The sequence below is a fragment of the Camelus dromedarius genome, chromosome 11, assembly GCF_036321535.1.
Source record: "Camelus dromedarius isolate mCamDro1 chromosome 11, mCamDro1.pat, whole genome shotgun sequence".
NCBI classification, from domain to species: domain Eukaryota; kingdom Metazoa; phylum Chordata; class Mammalia; order Artiodactyla; family Camelidae; genus Camelus; species Camelus dromedarius.
The window spans coordinates 14,985,125-15,000,700 of record NC_087446.1 but is presented as its reverse complement, the minus strand read 5'-3'; the positions used below and the strand labels follow the sequence as shown (position 1 = coordinate 15,000,700).

The window sequence follows — 15,576 nt, the reverse complement described above, 5'->3', positions numbered from 1 at the left end:
AGCCACATCATCTATTGATTAAAGTCTCAAAATAACTCCTTTCTATTTGATTCTATATTAGATTAATGCACATTTCAGTGGTTTCATGTATTTGCATTTCAACATGCTCCTTACTTATTTGTCTAACTGTTCTTAAGAAACACTTCTGCAGTATTTATAGAAAGGTAAATGCAGCACACCTAAAGTTAGTCAACAAGGCAGAAACAAAAAGCAAAACTAACCAGATCCCCCCAAATCCAGATCAACACAAAGAACACGGTGAGACACACTTAATGCTTTGTTTTCTGAAATGGAATTTCCAACCTGATGTGTGAAACCATCCACCAATGGGCAGGGATCTGTCATGAGTCTTGGTTATCAAGGAGAAGCATTTTCTAGAATTAGACTTTTATAGGATTTAAAATTCGAGGCCTAAACTTGTACATGAAGTAATATCAATCTAGTCTCAAATGAGTTGCCAGAGATAAGCTGGATCATCTTACAATAAAATCCAGTGACTACATTTTGTTTCCATGAAATGCAGCCAGATTATGTTGACCCATCTTTACACCATTAGCAACAGGAACAGCCAACAATACGCAGTATGTGAAAAATATTTTTGATTTGAAAAAATGTAAAAAGGGATGCCATATGAACTCCATAACTGTCAGAGTGAAGGAAGAATTAAGAATTTTTCAGGGAACATGTCTGGGTTGTAGACCTAAAAATAGAAATGAACATTCTGTTTTTCCTTTGGTGAGGTCAGAGGGGAGGACATCTCCAAATTTGTCATATGGAATTTGATTATTTTATCATTTCATGTTTCCCAGTCACAATAAACAGAATTTAGTAATAATAAAAAACCCAAAAGGAAGATTGGAAGAAATTCTTAGTTTTATACCAAGTGCTATCTCCAACATGGAAAGTTAAAATAGTATGTTTAAGATTCTGAATCTTAAGAGTATACGGCTGTACTTAATCAGAGATACATCTTTGAGTACCAGCTATGTGGAGAGCTTATGCTGTGCTGCAATGAACTGCACACAACCGGTCAGGAAATAAGCCACCTACAGCAGCCAAACAGGTGTGTCTGTGGGGTAGACATTGGTGAACACATCTTATGCAAGCTCTTTAACAAATACCTCCAAGCTCGTAATATGATACCAAGAATATTTCACAAATACTTAATAATGGATTTACTGTGAGGAAGACAGAGAACTGAGATATATATATATATTATATATATAATATATATATATAATATATATATACTCAACAGCCATGCTCTAAAAAAATAGACGTTCTCTTTTTGATTAATTGAAATAATCAGTTGAGCAACAACTGTGCCTGACTCTGTATCTGTTTCTCAAATCAAACTGTGAACTCATTCTTGTGTACCTAAGATCTTGCAAAGGCCTGGAAATGAAAGGCACTCCAGAAATTGCTGTTGAAATAAATCGAATGCGATTGGATTGAAGTAAAAAAAAAAAAAAAATCAATCAATACATAAGACAGAGGTTAGTTTTTGTGAATTTGACTTTCTAGTACAATTAAGTATCTGTTAAAAGGTAAGAAATATATAAAACTAAAATGTTTTAAAACTCTTCCACGATAAATGTGTCTTTTTATAGCATGATCATAAAATGTTTGTAAAATATTATTTGCCCCTAATGTAAACAAACATAATTTTACATTTATTTAAGCTGTATTCTTCTAAATAATGAAACTAGACATTGTAATACAAATTGATATGTTTTGATATTTGAGTTTTAGCAAAAGTCTCTAAAGCCCAGAAAAAAGAGATTCCTATACCTGCCTGTTGTTGACAGTTCATTCCTAAATTGGAATTCGTAAACTGGAAACGTCCTAAGTGGCAAACATTTCATGGTATAGCAATATCAGATGCAAAAAAAAAAGGTTAACTTTGAGGTATTCGGATATAAATTGGGGCATTTTGTAAAATTTTTAAAAATAGCCTTCTATATTTTTCCTCAGAATGACTTTGCACTCGATTCTACATGTCCATGTGTGTGTGTACATTCATATACACACACACACACACACAAAATAAAAATTATAAATTAACAAGCAGATCTGAAGTTTGTATTCATTTCTGAATTGCTATACTATTAATACTATATGTTATTTTTCATAACTTACCAAATAATACATAAGTAGTCTTTTCATCTTTTCATTTTAAAATCAAAGAGAGCATGGCAATTATGTTGCTTTATGATTACAACTTAAAAGGCTAGAAGACCCTAAACATTGTGGGTGAAAAGCTCTGTGAGGTGTGCGGAAAAAAAAAACCTAAGACCGCAGCAGGTTATATTTAAAAACAGAGTAGTAAAAGGAACTCGTAAAATCAGATTGTGCCCTAGCCCCTTAAGTTTAACTCGAATTTTAGTAGTATCTTATTTTAAGCAAAAAAAAAAAAAAACCCAAAAAACAAAACAAGCATTTCAAAAGACCCTCGAGATTTTTTTTTTCTTAAATAGTCTTCATCAGGAGGTCACATTTTTTGTAATAAAGCAATGTTTACTCTAATGATTATGACGCAATAGAAAAGAATAGGTGCTTATTTTAGCTCGAGTGAAAAAAACTTTTTTAAATGGTACCAGTATTAGCGAAGCATTCATGTAGATTCCATGAAAATTGCTCATAGGTTACTGTCATCGGACCAAAAACAAAAGGGGATAAATGTAATTCTCTGTAGCACAGGACCCTGAGAATCTTCTTCAATGTAGGAGGAGACATTACTAAACTTTATAACGTATTAACTTTATAAAGAAAAAACAGCTACGTAAATAAATCCACAACTTTCCAAATACTAAAATTCTAGCAAATATTTTATTCACTTTCACATATCAAGTAAGCATATACAATTATTATATAAAGACCTTTCCTTTTTCTGCTGTAACGCAGCTACTACATGTGAAAAATATTACTATGGCATACCTTAAAAATGTTCTAGGCGTGTTGTAGTGATAGTCTAAAGTCTTTTACAAAATTAAAGATAAAGCATTGATTATACTGTCAGAGAAAATACCCACAATTCATGGGATTTCTGGCATAAATGGCCACTGTGTTTTAAGGCATCAACTGTTTGCATCACATGATAAAGAACTAAGCAGGCTCAGACAAAGGGCAAGTGGAAGTGGTACTGAAGCTTTGAGAACAACGTCGTAGTGAATTGAATGATCAAGAATATACAGTTGAATGCTAAAATTTCAACTGCAAGCGCTGTTTCTTCAAAATAAGGTAGAAGGTGAATTTTGAGATTGGAAGGATGCCATGCATTAACTCACTCTTCAGATTTTCTATGCCAAGTTCTCAGGGCTCAAAATCACCCATACAATGATTTTAGAAGTCCAGCAAAAGCAAAGCTCTGTAGATGTGACACATTCCTACACAGCCTGGGAGAAATTCTTCCTTTAAAGAGCCAGACTCATGGCGGATACATCTGATTAGGCCAACAGAGTATTTTTGTTCAGAATCTGTTCTGTCGTCTGCGTGTCCTTTATGTTTTTCTGCATCAGTGATGCTGATGTCAGGCCGATCACTCTCAAAGGCATGGCCTGAATCTCTCTAACTTCGCCACAGTCAGGAAGTTTTCATGTACTTTCTGGCAAGGCCAGGGTTGGTGTCTAAGCAGGTTTAACCTGAGACCAAAGTGGGTGGTCAGAAGCAGCGTTTGGCAGCTGTGGGGAATCCAGGCTGGGTGAGGAAGGGCTGACAGTCAGCCCCTGACAGCAGGGCGGGATAATACCGTATTCCACGCGTCCAAACCGTTGGATTGAAAGGGCATTTTGTTAAAGGCCATTCTACGCATTGAGCGGGAGATTGAAGACAATGCTTTCTTAAGTGGGTTCCAAATTTAGTTATTAGAAAACATTTATGAATTTCTCAGTCACGTCTACCTATAGCCTGGCTTGGAGTTAGCCTTCTTGGGATGATTTCCATTCCTCTTAGAGATAACGAAGAAAGCTGGATGCGTCCTTCACATCTAGATTCTGGTAGATGATAAAACCTGATTCCTAATATTCCAAAGTAAAGGGAGACAGCATGACCAGCCTAATCCAACACCTCATTTTATTTACTGACTTTACCCTCCATCCCCCTGTCCCCGCCTCCCTACCTCTTACCAGGCTACTTTTGAAAAACTAAAATGAAACGATTTAAGTTCTGCTATCTTTCCTTGGCTCAGCTTTTAATAAAGCACCAAACAGTAGGAAAACACGAGATAGAAAAGAAACACCATTGCTGACTTCTCAGTAATTAAGTAAGAGTTTCAAAAGAAAGTTAAAGTAACAACAAATCAAATTCCATGTATGTTGCCTGTTTAGTGGTTTTTAAACACTACAAGTGAAGGAAAAGGACATACATTGATGGTAAGTGGCACTGATACCCAGACCATTTTAAAGCGGACCTAGCTTGAGTTCCTTTGGCTCAGAATATTCAGTCTGTGGCGTTTTGTTTGTTTTAACTCATCTTTCTGGATTGTTAGTTTCTGTTCTCATCTATTTCATAAATCTCAAAACCAGTCTTAATTCACTTCAAAGCATTAACTTTCTTGAATTTAATTCAATAAACATTTACAGGGAAAAGTAAAAAAAAAAAATCACACATTATTTTTGTAAATGACCATGATAATTTAAATTTAAGTTAAATTTAAATTCTCTTCTCAAACAAAATAACCTTGATAGTCAAACTATCTGGAAATGGGAGTCAAAGAGGACTCAAAATGAAAATACCATATGTAAATAAAGAACTGAAAACCCTATCTCATGTGCATTTCATAATTCTGTTACCAATGCTTTTAAAAATGTTAAAAATGCAAAGTGAAACATCAAAAATGATAGCAATTTTTTTTTATGTGAAAAAGAGCTGTACCTGTTATTTTGAAGTTCATGTGCTTTAGTTTTAGCACTGATGTCATAAATAAAATGTTGTTGGGTAATTATTATTCTATTTTCTGCTGTTATATTTCCCAGGATGGTGATAACAGGGTAACCCATCTGGAGTGTCCACTGATCCATTACTTCTTGTATATTTACATATTTTCCATTCCTTTTTAAAGCCTTTATAACCAAAATTGTATATGTTAGTTTGATAAACATGATTTACAAACATAATTAACATGAAACCATTTTCAGGTTTACCTTTATGATTTACATACGTATGAAAACATTTAAACTCAGTGAAACTAATATAATGTGTTAGTAAAATCAATCTTCTTTCCTTAACTTAAGCTTCATGCATATATACATAGAAATAAAAGCTTTATTAACATTAAAGTTTATACCTAATGGAAGAGAAAACATACTTTATTGTAAAGCAAGTACTTGCAGCATCATTAAGTATCCTTAGTATGTCTAATATTAAATTTAAATATTTGTTATTCATTTATAGAAAAAAATTCTTTAACATCAATATTCCTCTCAAACATGACACCATATTAAAATTATATTTCAGAAGCAGTATTATTTTTGAAGTAGGTAAGGTGTCTTTTACTACCATCTTTAGTTGGAGTAATTTTAAACCTCATTATCTTTATAATACATCAAATGCAAAACAAGAAAGCAATCTGAAGAAAAGGGAAATACGAAAAGTAAAAACAAACTGTCAGTGTCAATAAAAGTTATGAATGTTTTATAAACTCAATTCAAATATTCAAGAAGAGGTTTTGGCATTCAAGCTTTCTGTGCCTTACCTCTGACAGTGTGTTCCAGAGATCATTTCTGGCAGCATTGCCATACTTATGAATGGTTAAGTAATCCTACGAAGAATATAAAATTATCATTTCAATTCAAATGCTAAGCAATTTCCAGTAAACACATTTATTGCTCCATTCAGGTAAACATTTCCATTGGTTGGAATCGCATTAACACGAAGAGAAAGACATGAAAAAAAAATAAGAAATCTCATTTAAAAATATTCCAAAGAGATTTAACTGTAGCATATTTCTCAATCAAATGATCAGGCACTACTAATCCCTTAAAAATTATTTTCATAGTCGTCATTACTTCTTATGGATTTCTAGGGTCCAAGATCTTCCTCTAATTTAGCAAGTCAAACTCAAGCAATTTTGAAGAAACTATCTCTGCAGTGAAATATTTACGGGAAACTTTCCCAGGAGGCTTTCATGCTGAAGTGCTAAAAAAAAAATTCTGTTTTATGGAAAACAAAACAAAACAAACAAACAAAAAAACCTGACCAACATATACTGATATGTAGAGGGATTATTTTGCTAAAAAGTTAATGACTCTCTCCACGCCCTACCCAGTTCGCTAGTCTCTCTGCAAAGGACAGGCTGCCTAATAAAAAAAAAAAAAAAAGATACATACTTATTTTTATGAATGTCAAACACATATTAATATTTAATAAGAAAAAGTCAATCCTAAATTTAATATTTTTAAGCTTAGGATTCCCCATTATTAATCATTAGTAAACCAAACACTTTCTACCTGATTCATGTCTGTTCCCCTTTAAGAAGCATGAAACCATGCCTCTTGTCATTGTGAATGTGTCATTTAGTCATAGCTATTTGACATTGTTTTTTTTCTGAATCGAAAGTGGAAGAGTCAGTAGAAAGCAGTGTTTTACATTATGAAATGAGTTTCCCCTCCATCTGAAATTCCATCATCTCTACAACATGTAGGTAGGAGACAAAAATCCCAATTTACATCACAGTACTAAAACTGAAAAAAAAAATTGTTTTTTGCCGCTTTCCTTCAGTGCTTTATGTAAAGCAGAATACTTCGGGGATAATTAAAGCTGGGGAAGCAAATTTTCTGAAATACAAATCGTAGCACCTGTGACAGACTCAGACTCAGCTTCCTTGGCAACTCACAGCACAGCAAGTGGCAACTCCCACTTAATCAGACTCCTGGAGACACCAAAACCAACCCTAACTTAGCAACCGCAAATCCACTGTCATCATCAGGTGATATGAATAACTTTATTGAAAAGAGACAACCCTGAATAACCAATCTGAATCCCAGTTTTGGCTTTATGTGCCATATGAAGCACTTTTAATTAGAACTCAGAGACTAGGACGTAACTAAATTATTTCAGACTTAGTTGTCAATTATCTTTTATGCTTCCTTAGGACTTCAATGAATAAATTTGGAAACAACAGGAATCGTGAGACATAAATTTGAATTTTATTTTACTGATGCTATAATTAAAAAGTATTAAAGTTAGAACTATTTACTACTGGGTTTTGTTTATGGGTAGTGTTGCTAGGATAACCCAAAAGAGAGAACAAAGGAAAACTACATAGACCTTGAAAGCTCCAATAATACATGACTACAGGTTTCTCTTCACAGACAGGCATAAAAATCCAACTGTTCATGATACGAGTTGACCTTGACCCAGTCTTGATCACCAATTTGAGCTCTTGGTTCCCTCCCTAATTCAGAATAAAGTTCAAGTTTATGTTTCAAACAGGCTGAAATGGCAATCATCCAGGCTTAGGAAGCAGCTCCAATTTGCCTACCTCGGTGTCCAAGGCAGACAGCACGTCTTCTCGGACTCCCACCCAACCCAGTGTTGGGGTGTTACTGGAATTCTAAACATGTCACCTCTTTTTTTCCACAATAAAACCCAAATGTTTTCCTTAGCTCTGTTAGCCTTCCTCTTACACAAAATGGTCATATTTTGAATTGAGGGTATTTGGCTTTGTCTTGGTAGAATTACAAAAAAAACTTAAAGAACAGTGAATGTGGTTTTTCTTTTTTTCTTTTTCTTTTTCTTTTTTTTTTTTTTTTTGATGGTCAGTCATTCATTTACTTATTCCACACAGTGTATGGTGCACTTTGCATGTGCCAGGTAGCTTTCAAGGTGCTAGGGAAACAGAGGTAGAAAAAAGGTTACTGAAAACAACTGCAAACACTGAGATGTGATTTGTGTAGGAAGGTTTCTGTGATTAAAACTGTGGAATTCTTGGGATAATAACCACTTGACAAGATGAATCAAACATTCAGTATGAGATTAGATAAGCAGACTTTTAAGTTCCTTTCAAACCTCCAAGTCAATGAACATGGAAATGGCTGGAGTTAACGGACCTGAAATGGAAATTTATATTTACATTTGCGTGTATGGAAGCCAATCAGCAATAGACTGGACATTATAATATTGAAGTAGAAGAATGGTTTAATATTAACTGTAAAGAGAATTGTGGGTTCTCTACCCAAAATATTTCAGAAAGAGTACAGTTTTTATAGAAGAATAAAACAAAGGTGACCACTAGAACATTCTTAAGGAACAAAACCAACAATGTCAACCAATTAGACGTTTAAAGCATGTTAAGCAAAAGTATATTCTGATAAAGTGCAGGAATGGGAGCCTGACTGTCTTTGTCCAAATCCAGGCTCCAATGCTCCCTAGCTATGATCTTCAGCAGGTTACTTACCCTCTTTGTGCCTGTCTTCACATCTATAAAATATGGATAATAAAAGTATGTGATGCACAGAGTTTTTCTGAGAAATAAATGATTTAATATCTGTACACAGTTAAAAAAGTGAAGCATGCCTAACACAGTACTGTCTGTTCTGTAGATGTCAGCTGCTATCACCTCTTTTTTTAATTTTAATTTTTTTTAATTCTTTTTGCTGGGGGAGGTAATTAGGTTTTTATTTATTTATTTTAATGGAGGTACTGGAGATTGAACCCAGAACTTAGTGCATGCTAGTCACGTGCTCTACCACTGAGCTATACCCTCCCCTAGCTGCTATCATCTTTTTAATCATTTCAGGCTACAGGCTGGAAAATGGAATAACAAAAGGAAAAGCATCATTAATAAAAATTAAAGAACATACTACATGAAAACAATACTATCTGCCTTCCTTTTAGCGCTGTGTAAGTTGCTGTATATTTCATTTCATTCAATCTCATGACGTGTATGAGCTAGACGTTAACATCATCATTTAAGAAATCAAAACACTGGAACTCAGAGACCCCAGTCCTTGTCCAAACCCTACACCTGTGCACACAATTGCTGACCCAAATCCAGTATCTACGAGATGACACACAGTTAACTGAGTCATGCTCAAAGCTGAGCTCATTGTCCTCCCCCATACTGAGACAGGAAGGGGGCAGGCACAGCCATTCAAGGAATGCTACAGCAATTAACATCAAATGATGGAAGATTCAACCCCCAGTAGCCTTGAGGCTCAAGATGGTGGGAGATTTGACTTCTAGCAGATCTTGAGCTTCATTATACGCCAATTGTAATATATTAACATGGTGAATAACACGCCCACAGGCACCGGCAGTCCCAGGGCGAGCCACAAAAGGTCAGAGTGGGAAATGGCCAACTTCCTGGGAATCCCAGCCCCTTCCCCAGGCTAGTTAGGCTGGTCCTTCCACTTATTAGCATATGAAGCCACTGAGCCCATAAAAACTGGCAACATGGTGCCTCGCAGCCTCCAGCCTCTCTCTGCCCGTTAGGAGACAGCCCACACTCTGTCTACAGAGTGTGTACCTACTTTTACTCTAATCTGGGCACCCAACTCCCACCACCTCATGGCCTTTCTCTTGCCTTTTGATGTATCTCTCTAAATAAATCTACCTTTACTCAACTGTGGCTCACTCTTGAATTCTTTCCTGTGCGAAGCCAAGGACCCACACTTGGCGGGGCACATCCCAGGGGCTCAACCAAAGCCTGGGACATGCCCTCCTCATGCCCCACATCCATTTTTCCTGCATCAACACCATCTCCTTTTGGCAGCTCTTCCCCAGTGATGACCCTTCCATCTACCTCAACCAAGGGATCATCCTTGATGCCTCTGTCTCTCTCTTTCTGCCACATTCAGGTACTGATCCAAATCCTAAATATGCCCCCAGCATTCCCCCATCCTTTTAAGTTTGACAGCCACTCTACAGTATCTTGCCCAGATGCCTGCTACTGCTCCTGCTTCTGCTTTGTCTCTTTCAAATCAAATCTCTGTCATGGAGCCACACATGGATTCTTTTCATCAAATACACACATGAATCCCTGCTGCATTCAGAATACAGTCCAAACACCCTACTGTAACTTAAAGGCGTCCCTCATGGTCTGGTCCCTCTCTGCCTCTCCAACCCCATCTGTTACTTCGTTGTCCTCTAACTCAACTTAGCCCTTCCAGCTTTCTGGCAGATGCCTAAGGCATACTTCCTCCCTTTTCTAGTTCTCTGCACAGTCTTTTCTCCTTTACCTATTTAAATTCAATTCACTCTCCAGGAGCCAAATTGGATATATTTCCTCCAGGAATCCTTTCCTGCCCATTCCCACTCCTTTCCCAATTCTGAGTTAAGTACCCCTCTTATATTCTCACATGTCTCACCATATAAGAGCATTTATCACACTGTAGTATAATTGCCTGTTTATTAGTTTGACTGCTTACGTAGTCTACAAACTCCATGAGATTAAGGACCTTTTTATTCCTACTTACAACTCTTTAACCAGCATCACAGGAGATGCTGAATATATTTGTGTGATTTCTGTCTTTCCTTATGCAATATGCCTTTCCACTGACAGCTGACAATGCAGTAAACAGAGATTTCTTGTACCTATCAGGTTCCCCCAAAACGTCATATGAAAACACTAACATGGGACTTAATATACTATCTCAGTGCATATGTGTCAGATATACAAGTTGCATTGGTGTATGCAATTGGCTATGATGTCATCAAAAGCCTATGAACTATTGGGTATGAGACCACGTTTTGTTTTACTTGCTTTGCTTACAAATGACACGGTTCATAAGATTTCGTATCTAAAAGCCAGTGGGACAAATAAAAACAAGTGGAAAATGTAAACAGTGAGCCGAGGAAGTAAAGAACTATTCTTTTAAAATTCATATGGAAATAATTATAGAATACTGGCTCTCCTATTAATGAGCCCTGCAGCATTCATGAACCTTTCAGCCAGTTAAACCAGAGTGTTAGCTGTATAAATGGTTCATTTCTCAGGACATGAAGGGGCAGTTTGATAAAAACCAAAGATATATGGATTGATTTATATGTGCTTAGCGACAAATAACAAATAAATCCACTCTGGAATGACCATTTTTAATGACAGGTTTTATTCTTTCCTATTATAAGGAGGTAAGACAGAGCTGCAGCTCTTTCCCTCTGGAATTCTGTTGGCCCCACCTTTATCTATATTTTGGTTTCATCGTCAGATTTTGGGGCTAGATGAGTGCAGCAATTCCAAGAACCCCATTCAGATGTGACATTGCACAGAGGAAGAGACGGAATTCCTTCCTGAGAATCTCTTTTTAAGAATCTGGAAAATGTTTCCTCAAATGCTACGTCAAACTCCCTATGATTTCCATTTGTCAGAATTGCATCATGTACTCGCAGAAATCTGTTAATGAAGCTTCAAGGAGTACTGTTTTGGGATTGCACAAGCCAGGACCCAATCCTGTGAAGGGTATGATGATACAGATTACATCTAGATGGGTGAGAACCTGAACAAAATCAGAATTTGGTTAAAAAAAATTTCTGGAAGACTTGGCTTAAAAATTCTTGGGGAATGAAGAGGAAGCAAGCTTATGGGAAACCCACCAATAGTGTTTCCTCCAATGAGACAGGGCTGCCAAGTCTGGGCCTCAGTGACACCGGGAAGTAGAATCCCTTCTACTTGTAAGACTAGTCTGGGAAATGACAGGTACATTCAGGTATTGATTTTTCTGACTATGTGACAAGAAGTCTGAAGCAAGGGTTTGAAATATTATTCATTTCTAAATTGTAGTGGGCGTTTGTCATTCTTTTGGCTTTCCAGCATTCAAACCCCACTTGTATATGGAGGCAATAACTCATTAGGGAATCCTGGAGGAAGGTGAGGGTGAGCGATACCTCTCACTTGAAATGGAAGGGACAAAATTCTAAATCCTCCCTCTCCACTCCCCCCGGCAGCTAAAGCATGGACACAGGTGGGCACTTCATCCCGGGACTGTGACTCCTACAGGATCAATACAAAGGAGCAGAAACAGCTGAAATCACATTCCCTGCGATGGTGACACCAACAGTCCAGATACAGCCACGCTAATGGCAGCAACCAAGCCAGCCAGTCCTGTGGCATGACCTGGACTATGTTTCCTAATTTCTGAATCCCACCTTCGTCCCTGTTACCTGTTTTGCAAGCCTGAGTCTCCAGCTTTCCCAGTGATTCCAATGGCTACCTTATATTCCAAAAAAAATTCCTTTACGCTTAATTTAGCCAGAGTTTGTCTCTGTTGCTTGCAACCCAAAACCCTGACTGATACAACACACATGGATGATACACACAAAATAAAGACATCTTAAATTCTCTTGGTCACCTCAGCGAGAAAAATGGAAATTATCCCTCACGACTTCTGCAAAATGAAAATATAAATCTACTAGGCTTTTATTATTAAGGATATTAAGTATGGGAGGGGAAGAGATGGAGACTTAAAAAAAAGAAAAGAGGCAGACAAGAAGGTTGGAAATAAAGGTATGAAAGCTCTACAAAGAGGAGAACACATAGAGTGACGACAATAAAAAATGAAACCATGTGAATCTTTTGTCTTAAAACTTCTAGATTAAGGGCTTTTAAACTGGGAGCTATGACATTAAATATTTGTAAGTGTCTAACATTAAATATTTGTAAGTGTGTGCATTATCAGAGTAAGGAGCTCTTACAGGGACCCACGGACAACAACAAAAGCAGATTTATGCTGCCGGAGGACAGCAGTGTCACACAAGGGCTGGATAAACCCATCTGAAGCCTGGCCGTGCACTTGAGAGGATGTTTCTAAATCCCTTGATGCTGAGAAATGGAAGCAAGAGACTAAAACACTGACAGATGACCAACTGAAACACGAGAATGGCAGACTACAGATCAAAGCGTGACTTTTGTTAACATCTGAAGACAGGATGGAAGTTATGAAATTAAGTAAAATTGAGTAGCAAAGCACTGAAAAAGCATTATGCAAAATAAAAGAATGTGTGCATTTTAATTCTATTAGATAAGAACGATGGATAAAGAAGTACAATTATCAAATTTTTATTATTAAATTATAACAAGCTTCCAAGAAAGAAACCCAGTAAAACAGAAACTATTACCAAACTTTGGGAGGTACAGCAGTTTCTGACCTCCAGGTACAGTTAAAAAAGAAAAAAAAAAGAAAAAAAAAGAGGTGAAATTTAGGAAGGAAAGTTGTTTGACTAGACAGAATGACAATAGTTGATAAGTCAGTTATATCATTGTTTGCATGATTTTTGATTTTCATTTTTTTAAATGTGTGTTTAACCTTAATTTACTTTCACAAGTTGTTTACTTAGATATAGAAGTATTCAGATACTTCTGTAGGAAGAAAAGGGCATTTTACATGTTTTTAAAAACATGGGGAGGGTATATAGCTCAAGTAGTAGAGCACGTGCTTAGCGTGCATGAGGTCCTGGGTTCAACCCCCAGTATCTCCTCTAAAAAAATAAATAAATAAACTTAATTACCACCTCCTCACTGCCAAAATAAAATAATTAAAAAATACAATAATAAATAAATAAAATATAACAGTAAAATGCTTTTAAAAAATCCATTACTCCACATCATGAATGTAAATTTTGTAAAATCAGTACTTTCTTAAGGGGTTGTGAAAGATACCAGGAAAATCATAAAATTTTAAATCTAAACAACCTGCTAGCCCATGAAAGATTTTGTTTGTTTGTTTATCTTAAATTGCAGACAATGGCATATTCCTGCATCAGCTGTGTGTTCACATGCCACTTATTTTAGCAATGGTAGATGGTGCCATCGATGCTGCCACAAGCAGGAACGCTTCCAGAGGTGCCGTATGGGGCTGTTGAATTGTGCTCCGTTCCACAACAACTTGACAGGGCCCTACACCTGTCAGCCAAATAGTGTGAAAGTAAGTCTATAGGGGTGTCCTGAGGTCCTAAACTATCCCCACCTCTCAAGGCTGCTGCTAGCTTGAAATACGACTGAGACATAAAATGAATCTATTGGTAAAACTGAAGTTTGTGAATTGCTTTTTCTGAATGCCCCGGTAAAGGGCTTTGACCACAGCAAGCTCACAAAATAGATAAATTATATCCTGGCTGGTAAAAAATTCCCCGCCTTCGGTAAATGAAGATGCCGACTGACTGAAGGTCACGTACGCGGGGTTTTCTCACTCAGCCCCAGGTGCCGATGGCTAGTTGAGAAGAAAGTGAAACTCAGTTGAGAAAGAAGTGGTGTGCATATTCACAAAAACTAAGAATTCAGGCTAATCTTTACCAACCATGAGATCTTAGGTAAGAAGTCTATTTTCTCTAAACCTGAATTTCTTCAACTGGAAAAATAGAGTAGATAATATAGTACTTACTTGAGAACAGTGTGCATAGAAAATGACATAAAACAAGTAAAGCACTTAGGAAAAAAAAAAAAAAAAAAAAAGCCTGCCACACAAAGAACCCAAGAAACTAGTTATTTTAAGATCAAACTCAGGGGGAAAAAAAGCCTAAAGTCAACATCTTCAACCTAACCTCCGAGAGAAGTCAAAATGTTCCAGAAGCCCAGGGAAGGGAGATTAAGTGGACTAACTTGGAGGAGGAAATTTTTTTTTTAACTTTTAAAAAGTAAAACTGCAAGAAAAAAATGAGACCAAATCTTCTTTGGACTTGAGAAAAGCTTGGGAACCGTCTCCTGTCCAAGTCTGGAAAAAGAAAGAGGCTGGGGGTGTAGCACCCGGTTTTTCACAGAGGTCTACTGAGGTGAAATGACCACTGATGGGGGAGCTCACGAAATGGGGACACTAATTAGGCCACACCTAAGTGAGCACCGAAACAGCAAAGACACTAACCTTCAGGCCACCGACCAGCAAGGCAAGGCCTGGACAAGATGTATACCAAACACTCGAGCCACGTGCACGATCTCACTTCTTTCCCATGAAACTAGTAAGACTGCCTTTCAGTGTGGATGAGAACAGAGGTTCTTCACCACGTGTTCTAGACTGATCAAGTTCCCTGGAACATTCTCCTACCAATGGGCATGACCTAAGAGAATTCAATAAGGACAGATTAAATTTCCCATATGCTCAAAAACATGGGGGATTTCTTCCATTTGGTGTTAAAATCACATATACTTGCTAATATGTTATGTATTGTTAGCATTATTAATGGTAGGTAATTGTCTATCAGATCCTTCCCGTTTTTGTGTCCCTGGATATCCAGCTTCTATTGCATCTTAATCAGGTCCAGCAAATAGCCTCATCTTCTCGGCAGCTCTGTCCTTTAATTATACTAGCTGGCAAAAAACCCAGTCCTGGATGAATCTGAGTATTTGCCTTCTCCAAACCTGCACCCATGCAGCTGAGCATCACAGGAGAAAATAATGCAACTGAGCAGTTGAGTTTTATTATAAATTCATAATCACCAAACCCAATGCTCAATACTTTCAGGAAGCCTTCCTACTCTTCCCAATTTTCAGTCTTCAAACCTCTCATACTGCCCAGAATTACCTCACTGTCAGCCATTGACCTTACTTCAAATAACACTCAAAAAAAAAAAAAAAATCATCAGAAAAGGGGCTCTTTTATTTTCCCATGTCCAAATCTCCAAATTTATTGGAACTATCTGTCTCTCCTA

General features: G+C 36.9%; 1 protein-coding gene across 1 annotated transcript in view; it reads right to left on the bottom strand.

Moving 5' to 3' along the window:
* Nucleotides 1-15,576, bottom strand: part of TRHDE (thyrotropin releasing hormone degrading enzyme) — a 330,639-nt gene that overhangs the window by 73,844 nt on the left and 241,219 nt on the right. The window contains exons 8-9 of the mRNA XM_010988214.3: nucleotides 5,693-5,758; nucleotides 4,873-5,060 (exon numbers count right to left, since the gene is read on the bottom strand). Coding sequence (XP_010986516.3) covers nucleotides 4,873-5,060; nucleotides 5,693-5,758 — 254 coding nt within the window. The remainder of the gene's footprint in view (nucleotides 1-4,872; nucleotides 5,061-5,692; nucleotides 5,759-15,576) is intronic.